Source organism: Dasypus novemcinctus, chromosome 1 (assembly GCF_030445035.2).
Source record: "Dasypus novemcinctus isolate mDasNov1 chromosome 1, mDasNov1.1.hap2, whole genome shotgun sequence".
NCBI lineage: Eukaryota > Metazoa > Chordata > Mammalia > Cingulata > Dasypodidae > Dasypus > Dasypus novemcinctus.
Window position 1 is genome coordinate 151,393,819 of NC_080673.1, and position 20,136 is coordinate 151,413,954.

Below are 20,136 nucleotides of genomic sequence, written 5' to 3' on the forward strand. Positions count from 1 at the left end.
TTTCATTCCCCATGCCTCCTGGATAAGGCGAGCTGGCACAGTGGGAGGCATGGTGAATTGATGCAACAAGATGATGCAACAAAAGAGAAAAGACAGACAACAAAAGAGGGAGCTGAGATAGCTCAGGTGATTGAATGCCTCTCTCCCGCATGGCAGGTCCTGGGTTTGGTTACCACTACACTCCTTAAAGAGAAGAGCAGACACAGAGTAGAGAGCAACTGTACAATTAGGCGGGGGCCAATAAATAAAATAAATCTTAAAAAAAAAAAAACCTAACAGTAGAAAGAATAAAGTAGGTATAGGCCTGCAAGTGTGGCAGAGTGCCACCCAACCCCGCAAGCATCCCGGAGTGCTCCCTGGCCTGCAAGCACCCGGGAGAGCCAAATCAACAAGGTGACGCAACGAAAAAAGGAAGACAAGTAAAAAAACATGGAAGAGCGCACAGCAAGTGGACAGAGAGAGCAGACACAAGCAAGCTGCAGGGGTGGGGGGAGGGGAGATAAATTTAAAAAAATAAATACAGATGAACACACAACGAATGGACACAGAACAGACAGCAAGCAAGCCACAAAAGGGGGGGAGGTTAAAAAAAAAGAAAGTAGGTATACACTCAAGGATAAAAAGCTAATCACAGCAGTAATATTTTGGCAGCTGAAAGGCACATGAAGTGGTAACTAAAACAGACTAGAGAAAACTTAATCCTAACCTGGAAGGCGGGAAAGATGAAAAGCAACCTAATTTACATTACAGAATATACCACAAAGGTTGAGGAATTAGTGGCATCAGATACCTTTGGAGGTGAAGGAGGCAGGGGATGAAAGTAGGGCTAAAAAGAGGATTAACTAAGAGTCATAAGAAACAGGTAGGCCCTTGGATCTTACTCCCCATACCATGTATCTGAGCAACTGCCCCTCCATTATTCTGGTAGAATTTAAAATTTTTCTGAACAGAGCCTGTAGACTTGCGGGGCACCAGGCAGAGTTGAAGGGAGGGGTACTTCAGTGAAAACAGTACTAAGTGAACACATATTAAGATCACAAATTTCCCACACTCAGCTTCCAAAACACCAGCAGTGAGGTATATAATCTCCAGGCAGGAGAATAGAAAGGTTTTTTGAGCAATTCTGATCAGCACATGAAAAAAGACCTACATACCCTGACATGAGGTGTTATTGATAAGACTACCCACTTACAAAAAGTTTCTAATTAGCTTCCCCCCCCCAATTGGATTCTTTTGTTGTTGTTGTTACTATAATGCTAGAAGACTCTTTAATGTACAATTTGGAAATAAAAGTGAAATATGGTTAATGAAGAGATGCTAATCATGATTTTCACACTAGTCTTATAATTTTCTTATAGAATTTGGAAGAACATTTTAATACAATTAAGCTAGGTTTAAAAATAATATGTGAGTATGTTTGAATTGTTAATTTCAAATGGAACTGAAGTTAATAGCTCTCTGTGATTAGAAGCATCATCACAGGTCGGAAAGTTAGACCAAGATACAATTACTGCTGCTGTTCATAATAACAGGGTTTTCACATGCTGATATCTGTCACTGCATTCAGACAAATAAACTATCAATTCAATAAAAAACTGTAATTGATTCTATGTGTGCTTGTATTTTACTGACTTGATAAATTAAAGTTAAATTGCCTGTATGAGTAGTCACATGAATCAGTTTATTTCCAAAATGAACTACTAAATTGAAATTAAACTCACATTTATTAATATATACATAGAAATAGAGGGCTGAAGAAAAATATTGCTAATTTTGGGAGTTTTTAAAATATAAGTGTACATTAAAACAGACATACTCTAGTGAAGATTTGCACCTTAGTCTCCAAGTGTAAATAGTAGTACACCAATGTGAGTGAAGATGTCATATTCTGGAGCTATCGGGTGTCATAAAAAATAAAAAAATAAAATCTATATTTATCCATCTTATTTCTATCATCTATCTATATACCAATTGGATTCTTTAAAAGTTTTTCCCTATCAACATTTTGCATTAATGTCATACATTTCTTACGATTAATAAAATTATTATATTATTGACTACTATATAAGTTATATTAGGGTTCACTCTGTTGTACAGTTCTATTCTGCTAACACATATTCATCATTTTAACCACTTTCAAATATATATTTCGATGGTATTAAAAACATTCCCAATCACTTTTTATAGTGTTCAACTCTTCAATGAGAGCAGTCAAGGATTACCCAACAGCTGAGAAAAGGAGTTAAAGTGAAAGAGAGTGTAATAATCTGAGAGACATAAAAGCTGTTGTTGCCAAGATAAAACAGCAACTACAAAGAAAAAAAAAGGATGTTATGGGAAAAAAAAGGACCACAGAACAAAAAAGAGCTCTTGGAAATTAAAAGTAGTCTCAAAAATGAAAACTTAACTGAAGGGTTAGAAAATAAAACTGAGGATCTCTCCCAGAAAGTACTGCAAAGAGAGAAAAATAGAAAATAAAAGAGGTTCAAATTCGACTAATAAAGCCAAAAAAAGGAAGACAAGAAAAGTACAGGGAGAAGGAAATTAACTGTTCAAAAAAAATTCACCAGGACTAAAAAATTAAGAGTTCCCAATCGAAAGAGCCCACTGAAAGCCCAGGATGAAGAGACCACTAAGACCCACGCCTTTGTAAAATTTAATGGGGGGAGAGGGGGGAATCCTAATAGGTTCCAGAAAGGAAAAAAAAAAACCAAGATTCACACAGGGCTTAGAAAAGCAATGAAGTTTTTGACAATTCTGGACCTATTAGACAATGGAGTAGTAATGCCTTCAAAATTCTGAGGGAAAATGATTATTAACCTAGAATTCTATTCCTAAGCTATCAAAGAAATGTGAAGCTACAAAAAAAAAAACATTTTAGAGATAGAAGATCTCAACAAATTTACCTCCTATATACCCTTTTCTCAGGAAATTAAAGAACATGCTACAACAAATAAGTAAACCAAGAAAACCACATGGGAGATCCAAGACTACAGAAAGGCAAACTCAATCTCCAAGATGATGGTAAAGGGAGACCCTAAGACAACAGCAGTGCCATAGGACTGAAGAAAAGCCAGTCCACAGTGGAAGAGGTCAGAGGACTCAAGTACTTAATATACCTGATACACATAGAGCTGATTTATACAACTGGGAGAAAAATTTGGGATTGAATTAGTGATAAGCAATAAGCAAATAAAACAACTTATTTAAACAATATTGACTCTAAGGTCTTGCAAAATGGATTATATTTTGGACTGTGATGGCCATACCACAACTGTACTCTGAATCCTCCTCAATCAACTGATAAGACTTCCGTGTATATCATTAATTTGGCCCCCAATTTTTCAAAATCTGATCTAACTACAGCTCTCACAACCAGTTTATACAAAATATGGGGATGGAAGAGCATGTTAAATATTATCCAGGCATGTAATCAGATGAAGCCAAAATGTGGAAAATTCTAAAGGACAAATGAAAGAAGGGAAAAAAAAGGAGGGTGAATTGTTATAGATTAAAAGAAACTTAATAGTAAAAGTTAGAGGGAGTGGATGTGGCTGAGACCATTAGGCACTTGCCTCTCATATGGAAGGTTCTGAGTTCAGTTTCCCATGCCTCTTGGAGAAGGCAAGCAAACAATTGAGCAGACAAACAAGAGAACATCTGGGGGAGGGGGGATAAATAAAAAGTAAAAAGTAAATAAAATAAATCTTTGGGGAAGTAGATGTGACTCAAGTGACTGAGCTCCCACCTATCACATGGGAGGTCCTACGTTCTGTTCCCAGTGCCTCTTGGAGAAGAGGAGCAAGAGAGCAAATAATGAGGGGGGTGGAAATAAACAAAATAGTTTTCAAAATAAAAACATAAATAAATAAAAAATGAAAGTTAGTATTGTCAATGTACTTAATACCAAAGAATTATCCACTTAAAATGGTTAAAATGATTGTTTTATTTTACCACAATTGAAAGTAAATAAATTTTAAGAGAGATACTTGAGACATCAACTAAATGCAATATAAGGATTGTGCTGGATCCTGACGCAAATACACCAACTGTAAGAGATCAGTTACTGGGAAAACTTGAACACTAAAACTAGAAACTGTATGATTAAGAAATTGCTATTAGTTTTTCTTAGTTGTGAATATGACATAATTATGATTTTAAAATTAGAGTTCTTAACACTAGAGATGCTACTTAAAATAGTTAAGGATGAAATGACCATGTTTAGGATTTATTTTAAAATAATTCTGCAGGGGGATGTGGCTGTGGCTCAATCGATTGGGCTCCTGTCTACCATATGGGAAGCCCTGGGTTCACATCCCAGGGCCCCCTTGTGAAGGCAAGTTGGCCTGCACCCATGGAGAGCTGACAGCCCATGCCCACGCCCAGGGAGAGCTGGTACAGCAAGATGACGCAACAAAGGGAGTCAAGCAAACACAGAAGAATGTGCAGTGAATGGACAGAGAGCAGATAGCAAGCAAGCTGCAAGGGGAGGGGAGATAAATTTAAATTAAATTAAAAAAAAAAAAAGAATTCTGCAGATGCTACAGATGCAACAAGATAGGTCATTTGGTTAACTGTTTCAACTGAGCAATGAGTACATGTGATTTCATGTAGTTAGATTTCATTATACTATTCTCTCTACTGTTGTACATATTTTTAAAAATTCAATGCTTCTTACCACTGGGTAGTCGAAGAGAAGACCACACATCCTGAGCTCCCCATTCTGGTGTGAGGGGAGGACAGTTGATAACTGGATATGCAGTGTTACCAGACAACACTGGTCCTAAACCATTGCTTCTGCCTGCTACTGCCACAAATACTGTACGAATACCATCCCCTGTGGAAATTACAAGTTAAAAATGTTAAACATTCAAAGAAGATTTCAAGATGGTTTTGGTTATTTTTTTTTTAATAAAATAAGAGGCCTGAGTGCCTTAAGTCATTGAGTTCCTTTAGCAGTTGTCACTGGAAAAAGCACTGTAACCAAACATTTCACTCCAAAACACATATTCCTAACCCGGAATCTAAAATTTTATGTATTTGCATCTTTTACCAGGAAGAATCCTAGCTTTCATTAGTGTACCAAAGGAGTCTGAGACCCTCCCCTCCCCTCTAACCCCCTCCCCAAATTAACAACTATGCTCCTGTAGCACTCAACTTTAGAGAGAATACGCACTCAACTTTTTTTCAGTTAAAGAGAAACACGTGAACATTTGGTTTTATCTCCAGAGCTCCAATATTTTAGGTAAATGCTATCCCAACAAGGCATTTCTTTTATGCACTACATTCTGCAACTATTTCTTAACTTCATGTTTGACTGCCTCCCAAAAGAAGTAGGCCATTAAGATACTTGAGAGTATCTGCTATTTCAAACTCACACCTCCCATAATTGACGAGGGGCATATTTTCTGTTGGCGCATATAAGAAACAATGTTCATGGGCTTATCAAATAAAAATACCAGGTCTTCCCACTTCTAGTCTTTATTTTCTTTTCATGCTCACATTTCCAATTCTGTTCCCTGCTCCTTTCTTTTCCAAGGTTTTGCTGAGAACCCTAAACTCTTTGGAGGTGAATAACTTGAGAACTTAGCCTATCACATGATTTTTTTCCCTTGGAAATGTGGCAAAGCCCGTTTTCAGCATTATTGTATAAACATAAAACATTTTGGCAAAGTAAGAACTTCCTGAAATGCTCTAGTTATTTGAAATTTACCTTCATATTCAGCTTTAATCCTCAGTGTTTGATCTGGTCCTTTATGGGCAGAGGTTACCCGAAGTTCACATGGAATGCCAAAATTTCCACACGCCTTCTTAATTTTTTCACAGTGACCAAGATCAGAGGTTGAGCCCATCAATACTACAACCCTGCACCGACTTTCTGATCTCAGAAGCAACTGGAAAAACAAACATGGAATATGAAAAAGACAAAAATGAATTCCATAATAGTTTACAGAGCTCTAGTTTATAGTAAAATTACATCTGAAAAGAATATTTTCTAAATTTAAGACAAAGAGAAACAAAATGACAAAGAGAAACAAAATGACAAAGAGAAACAAAATGACAAAGAATTTTTATAAAAGGTAACCTCTATATAGGTACATGGTCTTTATAGTTAACACAATTTTTAATAAGATAAATAATCATGCTACTCTAATATTAAGGACACTGGAAAACAAATTACTTCATCTTAAAATGTTTGGCACATTCTGCTTAATGAAGGTTTTAAGCTATAATCAACTGAATTACACGTCATGTTGTAAATTTTTGTTAAACTTGAGTTGCCTGGAATTCAAAATTCATGTTCCTATGGAAATAATGTTCTAAAAGGTAGTTATAACCCTTGGATAATCACAAATTCCATTAAAATTTCATGGAATTATAGTTAATACCATAAAACTTAAGTGACATTTTAAAGTGACTTAGAATTGTAATCAGTAGAGAGCCAAGTAGGAAACGTAAGGTTTTTCGAGGAAGGGCAGGAAGGAGACAAGGATTCCAAGTTTCCCCAACAGTATGTGGGAAGGGTACATGGCCAGCTGACTTCCAGTATACTAGTGAGGATAGTATAGCTGGTACATTTCTTAAAGGTGCCCCTTTCTCTCAAGTCCCTGGAAAATAAATAAAAGCACTACATCCACACATCCACACACATGGTTTTTTTAAAAACAGAAATTTTCTTAGAAGAAAAACACAATACACTATGGGCTTACTACAGAAATTTTACCTGTATTCTGTCTGCAACCCATTCAAAATTTTTCTTTACCATCTGGAGTCCTTCAGGAGTTACTTCCTTGAGATCACGATATAACTAGAAAACAAGACTGAAAGTTTAGAAGAATCTCTTGCTGTGTGAACACTATGCAGTTTCTGAGTTTGGAGTAGGAATTATCAAGAGATAATCTAAAAATGTATCCAAATCTACAAATTCATCACCTGATTATTTTAATTTAAGAGTCGGAGTTTTAACTTTCCACACTAGCAACTAAAATTAACTGCCCTGAAAACTAATATATTAAGTGTAGAATGGGTTTTGCCCTAATTTTGTATTTCAAAAGAGCAGTAATGGAATGATGAGAGCCGGAAGACTTGGGGTAGAGTCCCAGATCTGCCACTTACTCTTATAATTGTGAATATACTTATCCTGGCAGATCCTTAGTTTTCAATCAGCAAAACAAGAATGTTTCTGTTGTTATGAGTCTTCAAAAAAAAATTTTTTTTAAGGAGGTACAGGGGATTGAACCCAGGACCTCACACACAGGAAACAGGCACTCAAACAACTGAACTACACCTGCTCCCCTGAGTCTTTTAAGAGCTGAGAAATATGGAATGTAAACATAAAATATTGCTCCTATATATTTTTTCAAGATACAGGAAATAAAAATTTATCTTTAAATAGCAGTAAATCAGGTTTATAGGGCAGAGAAAAATAACTTTTATTTTCCTCTCATCTCCGCCCCTTGCCTTCTCTATCCCATTTTATATCACAAAGGATTAAAAACTTGAAGTATAACCTGCTTGTCTTTCTGTTGGCTTCGATCTCCTGACGGCCAGAGTCTCCAGGAATCATTATCAATAACGTCAGCAAGTACAATTTCTTTGGAGGTTATATTAACACCAAATTCGATCTAGAAACAATATATCACAAAATCTTTTAAACTATGCCACTAATGACATTTCTCAGTTATAATCTTTACTTTCAAATCTCTTTGGGTTATTTTTACCTTCATATCAACCAGTGCACAGTTCTGGGACAACCAAGATTTTTCCAATATTTCAAAAATTGCCTGCGTAGCATGACTCATGATATCCACTTCAGTTTGGCCTATAACTAGTCCAGCAAAGCAAAATTTTGCAGCAATTAGCTGTTCCTCAGACCACTGTGGATCATTATTGGCATCATCCTGAGAATAAAGTATAGAAGAATTATAATTAATTTAAATCTAAAACTTCTGAACTTTTCAGAAAAATTAAAGTCCTTTTCTCCTCAAGTCTGAATTCCTCAAATATTCATCTTATCTAAAGATTTTATTTTTGTTCAAAATACCCTTTAATTCAAAGCAGTTATTTTTGTCTACTGCCTACCAATTTAAAATTCAAAACATTTAGATGAATGTCTTCTTCTAGATCATACAGTATTTAAAGAGTTATCATAACCTTTCAATGTTACCTTTGCTAAGAACTTATAAAATCTTTAAGAACATTATTTTAGATAATTCAAGAGACCACATAAACAGTAAACATAAAAATAAAAAAATAAAATACTTTCATTTTATTCTGGTAGTGTCCCCCAACTTTATATGAAAAATTTTTATGGATTCTTTTTTTGTGTAATTATAATCATAATATGGACCCTTCAACTTATGCAACTCATTGATTAAAAATGAAACATACTGACAATGCTTCCCAAGTAGAATTATGCTCAACAGCATAAACCAAGATGAAAAAGCAGTTTCAATAGAAAAAACTAATAAAAACTCACAACTGATTTCTATAACATCATTCTCTATTTCTGCTTATAAGAGACACTGATAATACAGTTTTCTTGTATTGGAATATAAGATCCCTCATACTAGTTTGTCTTTAAACTCTGCGACAATAAATCTTGCATTAACAGTTTTTTTTCTTCTTCATAACTGCTCATTTAAATCACTGATTTTGTTAGCCATCTTAGTCCAAAATAAATGGATCATCAAAGATGTTTTTGTTTCAAAACAGAATTACAGGATTTGTCATTCCTAATGGAATTGTGCATTATTGACATAAATTTCTCGAATGCCTGGCATACCAAAATCTTTAAGATTTTTAACTCTTTTAACTTTATAAATTTGCTATGTAATCATAATAAAACACAGAAGAATAAAATTAATTACCTTGAAAAACATCTCCACTTTAGGTGGGTAAAATTTATATCCTTCCTTAACGCCAGGGTTTCTTTTGAGAAAGGAACCAGTTGCTATTCTTCTACAAACCCATTCAATTGGAATCATTTCACACCGGGGTGCAATAAAAGCTGTTTCCCCACATTTTCTAGTGAAAGCAGTTTTGATACCTACAGATAGATGGTATAAAGGTAAAAAAAAAATTATAATTTTCTTTGCAAAGGTAGATCTGAAACATAACTACCCTTTACAAAACAAAATCTCACAACACTTCTAGCCAAATGCATTATTCCTAAATAGCACTGCCAAAAACTGTTTTTAAAGATGAAAATAGAAAATAAATACGGTTTTCTCTTGCTTATCAAAATATTAAAGAGTATTTAATTTTAGTATTGTATGGCAAAGTATATATTGGATCAGAAGATCTAGGTCCCAGTATATTTACCATTCATTTGCTCATTCATTCATTCACTAGATACTTATTTGGCCTAGTCAATTCAACATATTAAAGATTTTCACTGAGTAGTTTAATGTTATTACTGATTTTCCTTGTTATGGTAATGCATGGGTGAATACTGGTGAATAGTCTTGGAGGCAAAGCCACCAAAAGCCAGGCCTGTGATGAGGAGCTACAATAAAAACATTTGTATGACCTCCATTGAGTACCTCCTCTGCCACTGAGTATATAACTTTGCACTAAATGATCTCTAAACATAGGATTCTCAGATTCTATGGTCCAGTATTATATAGGCCATAGAGAATATCAATCTACTTAGAGCTATATATCACAATCAGATACAGCTCTAACTTCTGAAAAGCCTTTTTCACTTTTTCTCCCCTTTTTCTCTTAATATTTGGTAGTTAACATGTATCAAGAAACCATTTTATGGCAGGTATTGTTCTAAGCACTGTAAATATGGGGCTTTTTTAGTTTAATCCTCATAACACCAAATAAGGTAGATACTATTATGATCATTCCAACATGACAAGGACATTTAGACACAGTAGTTACATGTCAGTTAGTAGTAAGTAAAACAGGGTTTCTATTCTAACCCATACTATCTGAACTTCAGGAGCTGATCACTTATCCATTGTGCTATACTGATTTAAGTGTCTATTATACCACAGTACAAAGTAATAATATAGCATTCATGTGAATTTAGACATCTCCCAGAATCCTAATGCGATTTTCACCTCACATAAAATTCTTTTATTTTATTTTATGTATTTTTTATTTATTTCTCTCCCCTTACCCCCCACCCCGGTTGTCTGTTCTCTGTGTCTATTTGCTGTGTCTTCTTTAAGTCCACTTCTGTTGTTGTCAGTGGCATGGCAATCTGTGTTTCTTTTTGTTGCGTCATCTTGCTGTGTCAGCTCTCCATGTGGGCGGCGCCATTCTTGGGCAGGCTGCACTTGTCTTTCGCACTGGGCGGCTCTCCTTACGGGATGCACTCCTTGCGCATGGGGCTCCCCTACGCGGGGGACATCCCCGCGTGGCATGGCGCTCCTTGCACGCATCAGCACTGTGCATGGGCCAGCCCCACACGGGTCAAGGAGGCCCGGGGTTTGAACCGCGGACCTCCCATGTGGTAGACAGATGCCCTAACCACTGGGCCAAATCCGCCGCCACATAAAATTCTTGATGTCGGTTTATTTACATTTTACAATAGAAGAGTCAAAGGCTCAAAGAAGTTAAGTAATTTCACAAAATTAGGTCATACTTTTCAATAAGACATGGTTCCTGGGCTTGAAATGCACTGTCAAATTCCAAAACCTATACTGTTTTCTCTACATTTCCTTTGGGTTTGGCTAGTAAGATTCAATTTAAACAGGGAAAAAATAAACTATGATGTGTTACATGAACAAGAACTCTGGGAGAAAATGGGAAGGGTAGAAGTAAAATGATCATTTTAACAAATTTAACTAGATCTCTGACTTCAAGAGCTCTTAAGGTCTACTAATCACTACAGACATATTTGTTCATTTGTCTACCAAGCTTGACCCATTTGTATCTAATTCTATTTTCTAATGTAAATAATAGCCTTTGTTTTAATGTAGTCTTTGTTTTAATGTAAACAATAGCCTTTTTTTTTTTTTGAGGTACCAGGGGCCAGAGATTGAACCCAGGACCTTGTATGTGGGAAGCCAGTGCTCAACTACTGAGCCACATCGGCTACCCTGAGTTGATTTTACTGGTTGGTTTAACACTTGCTGTTTTCTGTTTTTTTCAGGAGACACTGGGAACAAAACCTGGGACCTCTCATGTGGGAGACAAGCGTTCAACTACTTGAGCCACATCTGCTCCCAACAATAATCACTTTTATTTAGAGGAGGGCCCTCTCCCACAGCTAAGCTAAGGAAACAAAAAGCACAGAATCATCTTATGGTAAAGATCTCTATACAGAAAAGAAAAGAAAAAAAAAAAGGATATAATGATTGTTTCTAATATACATGCTAGTTATCGAAACAGATTACAGGACTGCATAAGAAAAAACTCCCACTTTCTTAGCTGTCTGCAAAACTCAAAACTTCCACTAAGATTAAGATAAGCAAATTCGGCAGGCTATTGTCACTTATATACCCTGAATTATCATGGCCATATATTATAGCTAATCTGCGCACATATCCTAGTAGCCATTCTTCCCCATCTGTGGTTTAGCAACTGCAGGACTATTACTCACATCACTAACATCACACAAAATTAATTACAATGAATTTCTCTGAGGAGCTGAGAAAAGCTAGATTTTTACCAGAAAAAAATAATAAAGATTTTGATTTTTAAGTATTGAGATCACATCGAAAATTTCATAACTCAGATACAGCATGTTCAGTACTATTTCCGTTGAAAAGTATTACCTATTATTTGTACAGTACTTTACAATTTGCTCATAATGAGAAAACTAGAATCCTGATTTTCCAGTTCTCATTCCAGTGTTCTTCCCATTCTTATTTCTAGAAACACCTTTAATTTGGAACATGAAGAAAAAGTTTTAAATAGGATTACTAATTTATCCCCTAACACTAATTTTTAAAAATTAGAAGCTTAGATTTTCTTTAGTTTCACAATATTATATACTCCATTTAGGGTGACCAACTACCCAGTTTCCCTGAGATGCAGGACTTTCAGAGTTAAAACTGGGAAAGTCCTGGACAAACTGAGAAGATATGAGTCACCCTAACTCACTTTCCATAAAGTTCCAAAAGAGCAGAGACACATTATAAATAAACAAATAAAAATTTGGACTTATATTATATTCTATTACTAGACAGTACATATATAATCCCACAGGTACATAACAACTACTAAAAATACAAAGGAACTATTTTTGGTAATATGTTAAAGGATTAAGTACCTTAAAAAAATCACAGTATGGACAGAGGGAGATAACTTGGAGGCTGAAAGTGGTTAGGACAGGGAGGTAGATTTGGTCCATTGGATAGGGCATCTGCCTACCACATGGGAGGTCCAAGGTTCAAACCTCGGGCCTCCCTGATCTGTGTGGAGCTGGCCCATGCACAGTGCTGATGCGCGTAAGGAGTGCCGTGCCACGCAGGGATGTCCCCCACATAGGGGAGCCCATGCGCAAGGAATACACCCTGTAAGGAGAGCCACCCAGCGCAAAAGAAAGTGCAGCCTGCCCAAGAATGGCACCGCACACACGGAGAGCTGACACAGCAAGATGATGCAACAAAAAGAAACACAGATTCCCAGTGCCGCTGCTAAGGATAGGAGCAGTCACAGAAGAACACACAGCGAATGGACAGAGAGCAGACAACGGGGGGGGGGGGGGGGGGGGAGAGAGAGAGAGAAAGAAAGAAAGAAAGAAAGAAGAAACAGTGGATAGGTAGGAAAAGAACATGGATGTAGCTCAATTAACTGAGAGCCTGCATACTACACAGAAGGTCTCTGAATCAGTTTCAGGGACCTCCTGAAAACGACAGTGATCTGACATGATGTGCAGGCACAGCAAACTGACACAACAGAGACACAAGAAGAAAAAATGAGCGACAAAACAAAGCAGAGAATGGAGGTGGCTCAAGTGACTGGGTGCCTCCCTTCCACATCGGAGGTCCAGGGTTTGGTTCCTGGTACATCCTAAAGAAACAAGGAAGACAAACAGACATAGCAAGTGCACACAGTGAGGGGGTGGGAGAAATAAATGAAAATAAATCTTAAAAAACAAACAAACAAAAAAAAGGGTAGGATGACAGGAGAGTAAGGAGCTACTATAGTCAGCTTGTGCTACAGGGCAGTTAGTAATACCCCAGATCTATCTAAAGCACCTGTTTGGAGGTTCTAGGAAACCAAAAGAGCAGCCTGCAACATTCTTGAAAGAATGGAAGGAGACTGCCTATCTGCAGAGAAGATTCGTAAGTAGAGCATGCCATGCCGCAAAGGCTGGTGCCCATCCTCCACTGGTGGCACAAGCTGCCTTGGGAACTATTCTGCGGCTGGAATTGGAAGCTCCATTTCCCAAAAATGGCGGAGAAGACAGCTGGACACCAACTTCAGCAAGTACTGATAGCAAATTCGGCAGGCTAAAGTATAATGCTAAGAACAGCTAAAGTTTGAACCTATCCAAGTCAGAAAGAGGCCAGTAGCCACCATTTTAATTCCACCAATGGCAAGAGAGAGTTCCAGGAAGCGGGATAGACTGACAATCACAGTGCTGACAGGGACCACCTTTTCATCCAGATCAGACTGCAGCTCTAGCCTAATCCCTAGCACCGCCTCCAGCAGGGAGGCAAGTGGGAGGACCTGCATCAGCCTTTCCAGGAAACAGGCCACACTGCGGAGACCTCGATCACCCTTTTCTGGTGGCGCAAGCACCACCAGGAGCTAGTCTGAGACTGGAGTTGGAAGCTCCTTTTCCCAAAAGAGGGGCAGAAGAGACAGTTGACCACTGAGTTCAGCTACTGATTAGTAAATTCAGCTGACTAAAGTATAACCCTAAGAACAGTTAAAGTTTGAACCTGTCAAAGTTGGAAAGAGGCCAGTAGCTGCCATTTTGACTCTGCATGAGGAGAAGCACGGATGGCTGAAAATCACAGTGACAGCAGGGGCCAGCTTCTTTCCACCCAGGTCAGACTGCAGCCCTAGACCCTTCCTCTTGACAGGGAGGAAGCTGGTAAGCCCTGCACCAGCCTCTCTGGGGAAATATAGGTATTCAGCTGGCACAAACTGAATAGTCAGTGGGGGTACCTGTGGTCATTTTGGACCCACATGACAAAGATTGCTGCCCAAACCTGCAGCTCTATCCCTATCCCAGGCAGAGGAGGAAGGGTATGCCCTCATCAGTCTTTCCAGGCAAAGACAGTCTGGGCCTGAATGACTTGGATTATTAAACATGGCAGTGACTCTGCCCCTACCCCTGGGAAAGGAGAAAGGTGGGGGAAGCTTCATGGGTCCCTGGGGCAATGCAAGCAGCTTGAGCCTCCAAAGCTTACAGCACCAATTACATCCTTGGCCCATACAACACAACCAACGAAGGAAAAAGGGTAATAAAGCCCTAAAACTAAAGAGAGAAACTGCACCCAGAATATATACATCTAGTAAGCCAGATGCCAAGACACCAACAAAAAACTACAATCCATACCAAGAAACAGGAAGATATGGTCCATTTAAAGAAACAAGATAAACCTCCAGATAACATAAAGGAGTTGAGTCATCTAATCACAGATGTTTAAACAAATCTCTTTAATAAATTCAATGAGATGGCTAAGGAGATTAAGGATATTAAGACACTGGATGTGCACAGAGAAGAATTTGAAAGCATACAAAGAAAAATAGCAGATCTTATAAGAATGAAACACGCAATATATGAAATTAAAAATACACTGGATGGGGAAGTGGCTGTGGCTCAATCAGTTGGGTTCCTGTCTACAATATGGGAGGCCCTGGGTTCACATCCCACCGCCTCCTTGTGAAGGCAGGCTCACCTGCACAATGCAGAGAGCCGCCAGCCTGTGTTGTGAAAAACTGGCTTACCTATGTGTTGCTCCTGTTATTGTAGATGATGTTGCAGTTGCTACCTGTTATTGTAAATGTTACCGTATTACAAATAGTTGCAGTTGCTTCCTGTTATTGTAAACATTGCAGTTCTGATAGCAGACAGCTGCTCATTAGCTTCCAAATAAAAATGAGTGGAAACAGGTTGAGGCTCTCAGTTTCAAAAGCTGTGCCAAGTCCCCTGGTCCCATCTTTGTTTCCTCTTGTGTCTTTCTTTCTGTCCTTTTATTTCTTTAGTTCTGCATCGCCTTCCCTTCGTGCACACCTATTGCTGAGCTGGTCTCAGCAAGCCCCGGCACCGCAAAATGCCGCCTGGCCCGCAAGCGCTGTGGAGAGCTGACTCAGCAAGGTGATCCAACAAAAAAAGAGAGACAAGCAAAACTGCAGAAGAGCACGCAGTGAACAGACACAGAGAACAGACAACAAGCAAGCCACAAAAGGGGGGGGGGGGAATAAATAAAAACATACACAGAAGAACACATAACAAATGGACCCAGAGAGCACACAGTATGCAAAAAGCCACAAGGGGGGGAAGGGGAAAACACTGGAGGGAAACGGATATGGCTCAACCAACTGGACTCCTGTCTACCATATGGGAGGTCCAGGATTCGATGCCCAGGGCCTCCTGGTGAGGGCAAGCTGGCCCACGTGGAGAGCTGGCCCATGCAGAGCGCCAGCCCATGTGGGAATGCTGTCTCATGCAGGAGTGCCAGCCAACACAGAGAGTTGGCGCAGCAAGATGACATAACAAGAAACACAGGAGAGAAAATAAGAAGATGTAGCAGAACAGGGAGTTGAAGTGGCACAAGAGAGTAATTGCCTCTTTTCCACTCTGGAAGGTCCCAGGATCCGTTCCCAGAGCCGCCTAATGAGAATGCAGGCAGACATAGAAGAACACACAGCAAATTGACAGAGAGTGGGGAATGGCTGGGGGGGGGGGGGGAGGTTGGAGTAAAAAAAAACACTGGAGACATGTAATAAAACTGTGGAAGCAAAAGAAAGGATCAGTGAGTTTGAAGACATGGTATCTGAGAGCAAACATACAAAAGAGCACATGTAGAAAAGAATGGAAAAAATTAAACAGGGTCTCAGGGAATTAAAGCAAGAGACGTGCAAACATACATATCATGGGTGTCCCAAGAAGAAAAGGGAAAAGGGGCAGAAGGAATATCTGAAGAAGGGTAGACAATTTCCCAACCCTACTGAAGGACACAGATATCCATGTCTAAGAAGCACAATGTACTCCCATCTGAATAAATCCAAATAGACCAAATCCAAAATACATACTAATCAGAATGTCAAATGCCAAAGACAGAGAATTCTGAGAGCAGCAAGATAAAAGCAATGCATAAAATATAAGGAATACCCAGTAAGATTACGCAATTTCTCATCAGAAACCATGGAGGCAAGAAATCAGTTGTATGATATGTTTAAGAGAAAAACTTACAACCAAGAATCTTAACGTCCAGCAGAACTGTCTTTCAAAAATGAGAGTGAGTTTAGAATATTCACAGATGAACAGAAACTGAGTGAGTTTATAACAAAGAGATTGGTCTTGCAGGAAATACTAAAGGATATGCTACAGTCTGAAAAGAGAGGAAAAAGACATTGAAGACAGTCTAGAAATGAATATCATATCAATAGAAGAAATTAAACGTCTCAAAAGACTGGTCAAAGTAAAATATGACAGATAAAACCCAAAGGTCAAAATGGGTGAAATAAGAACTGCCTTTACAGCAATAACACTGAATGACAGTGGATTAAACTCCCCAATCAAAATACACAGACTGGCAGAATGGATAAGAAAATATGAGCCATCTATATGCTGTCTACAGGAAAAACACCTTAGACCCGAGAATATCAATAGACTGAAAATGAAAGGCTGGAAAAAGATAATCCATGCATACAGTAACAAAAACAAAAACAAAAACAAACAAACAAAAGCTAGAGTAGCTATACTTATATCAGCTGAATTAGCCTATAAAAGACACTAGTAATGCACAATCTGAGGAAGAAGTCAGGAAAAAAAGTTTCACTTATGATAGCAACTAAAAGACTCAAATATTTAGGAACAAACTTAACCAAGGATGTAAAGCACTTGTATTCAGCAAACTACAAAGCACTGTCAAAAGAAATTTGAAAAGATATAACAGGAAAACAATCCATGCTCATGTATTGAAAGACTAAATATCATTAAGATGTCAATTCTATCCAAATTGCTATACAAATTCAATGCAATCCCAATAAAAATTCCACCAGCAATTTTTAAACAAATAAAAAGAACACAATTTTCAAATTTATTTGGAAGGTAATTAGCCAGAAACATCTTAAAAAGGAAAAATGAAGTTGGAGGACTTTCAAATCCAGGCTTTAAATCATATTTCCTAGCTACTAGTGGTAAAACTAGATGGTACTGGAATAAAGAGAGACATACAGATCAATGGAAGTGAATTGATGGCTCAGAAACAGACCCTCACATCTATGGTCCAGTGATTTTTGACAAGCCTGTCAAACCCACCCAGCTCGAGCAGAACAGTCCATTCAACAAGTGCTGCTGGGAAAGGTGGATAGCCATAGCCAAAAGAGGAGGACCCCTATTTCACACCTCATAAAAAAAATTAACCCAAAATGGATCAAAGACCTAAATATAAAAGCAAGAATCATAAAGCTTCTAGAAGAAAATGTAGGAAAACATCTTGAAGACCTGATGGCAGGTGGTGAATTCTGAAAGGAGAAAAGAGGGCTGAGATGGACCACTGATGCTTAACGTATAGAGAAGTTTTCATTAATTTTACTGTAAAATTTTGAAAATGTATAGTTGAAAGTAACACATTATAGTGAGTAGCAGCTGGTTTAAAAATGGAAATGTGGTTGGAAAGGGTACTCTAGGGATGTAAATTTCAATTGAAAGAAATCTAGAGAATAATCTAGGGACTAAGGAACTCAGTAAACCCAGAGGATAAATATTGTGGTTGATGGAAGCAAGAGTGTCCCTTGTAAGCTAGAGTAGATGTACATCACTATTGCAGGGTCATGGGAATGTGGAGAAGCATGGGAAAAATATAACTGGAGTGACCAATGGACTGTGGTTAACAGCAATACTGTAGTATCTGTGCATCTATCCAAAAATGTACTGCGTTGATAATGGGGCAGTAAGGAAAAAGTGTGCCAGATGGACACTATGGACCATGGATAGTGGTAACAGTCTGATATTATCTCACAATCTGTAACGTATGTTCCACCTTAGTGTGGTGTGTTGATGGAGGGGTGTTGTATGGGAATTCCCCACATGAGCATAATTGTTTTATAAGTTCACAAAATCTGTAATAAAAATAAATTTTAAAAAATAGGGTGAATTGGGGAAAAAAATATGCCCAATGTAAGATATGGACTAGTTAGTAGTAATATTTTGATGATGTTCTTACATAGTTTGTAAAAGATGTTTCACAACAATGCAAAGTGTTAGTGGAGAGGCGATATACGAGACCCCTGTATGATATTATGTATGTTTATTTCATAAGTTCACAATCTTTACTATACATTTGTTTATGCATGTTCATGTATGAATGATACACTTCAATTAAAAAATAATAATAATAGGGTGGGTTGAGAAAAATACACCAAATGTAAGAAATGGACTATACTTAGTAGTAAGACTTTGATGATATTCTTTCCTAATTTGTAACAAATGCCTCACAACAATGCAAGGTGTTGGTAGGTAGTTTACAGTTAGTTTACGTATGGGACCCCTGTATGATACATGCTTGCTTTTTTGGTTCACAACTTTTACTATACATTTATTATGTATGTTCGTGTATGAATATTAAAATAATAATAATAGGTGTGTAGGGGAAAAGTATACCAAGTGTAAGATACTTTGGTTAGTATTAATATTTTGAGGATGCTCTTTCATCATTAATTAAAAATGTTTCACAACAACGCAAGGTATTTGCATTGTTGGGTGAGGTATGAAAGGCCTGTATGATGTTATGAATGTTTGTTTTGTAAGTTCACAACTTTTACCATGCATTTATTATATATGTTTATGTAAATAATTTAAGTGAAAAAAAAATGGATAGAACATTCATCTGCATGTCAAAAGGAACTTAAAATTTGTTTATACTCTCTTTAAAAATCAACCCAATCATGGAAAACTACTAATCAAGGAGGCCTTGAAATAAAAATTTAATTGCTTAGGATATGGAAGGTCCTTTATATTTATACCAATATAAACTTTCAATGCAGAGGCATTTATGACATAGATGACAATCAGAATTGCAATTAAATATTTTTCCACATTAACTTAAAAATGTGAAACAGTATCTTGGAAGCAAGAATACTCAAGACATGTACTGAAAGAATGGATCTAACTTGCGCTACCTTGCTATTTTGTGGAATTCAGGTATACCTACCTTAACTGGAAACAAAAATAAAAAATCCTTACCTTTAAGAAAGATTAGTATTTACTGGAAGCTCTAAGAAATGAAAAGACATATGGCAATATTGGAAGTAAAAGTATAGAAAGTTATCAAGTTATAAAATTACAACTCAAAGGAGGATAAAGAACAATGTGTTTATTTTACTAATAAGGAACCCTGGGCTTAGTAAGGTAAGTGATCCAAGGCAAAGAGGTCTCTTACACTGTAGGAAAGAGCTCAAATCCATGAAGATCAGGGTTCTTATCTGCCGTCTACCTATCACTAAAGATATCTTACTAGCTCTGATTTTATACACTGATAACCAATCAGCTGCTCACTGAATCCCTACAAAAAATCCCATTATCCCAATTATCTTTTCCATCCCTCCTCCTTTCTTCCATCTCTACACAATGTTCTGATTTTGGTTTGGTTTCTCAGACTTCTCTATTGGAAATCAAGTATTTAATCAGCTTTAGAGTGGGTAAGGGAACCCTGGAAATCCCTTGGGGAACAGCAGAAGGTGTGGCTGCTATCTTTCAATACTTTACAGGACTTTCAAGTGAGAGAGGGATTTGAAATTGTATATGGTCTCCAAGGGGCAGAACAAAAAACAGCAGCATGGAAACTGCAGTAAATTTCAGTTCATCAATAAGAGCTTCTAAAACTAGAATAGGCTTCCTTCAAAGATAAGTTCCTTAAGACTGAAGATGTCCTAGGAGAAAGAAGTTACAGAGGGGATATATGCACTAGATAAAAATGGCGGCAAACTGATATTAATCAAAATAATGTCATTTCCCCAGGAAAGAGAAAAATGTGTGTATGAAAGAGA

The 20,136-nt window shown here is 37.5% G+C and overlaps 1 protein-coding gene across 6 annotated transcripts in view; it reads right to left on the bottom strand.

Moving 5' to 3' along the window:
- Positions 1-20,136, bottom strand: part of PAICS (phosphoribosylaminoimidazole carboxylase and phosphoribosylaminoimidazolesuccinocarboxamide synthase) — a 50,357-nt gene that overhangs the window by 4,131 nt on the left and 26,090 nt on the right. For all 6 annotated transcript variants that reach the window (XM_058298063.2, XM_058298059.1, XM_058298058.1 and 3 more), the window contains 6 exons: positions 8,871-9,049; positions 7,722-7,901; positions 7,512-7,625; positions 6,725-6,808; positions 5,714-5,894; positions 4,679-4,837 (listed from right to left, as the gene is read on the bottom strand). In XM_058298063.2, the coding sequence (XP_058154046.1) occupies positions 4,679-4,837; positions 5,714-5,894; positions 6,725-6,808; positions 7,512-7,625; positions 7,722-7,901; positions 8,871-9,049 (897 nt within the window). The remainder of the gene's footprint in view (positions 1-4,678; positions 4,838-5,713; positions 5,895-6,724; positions 6,809-7,511; positions 7,626-7,721; positions 7,902-8,870; positions 9,050-20,136) is intronic.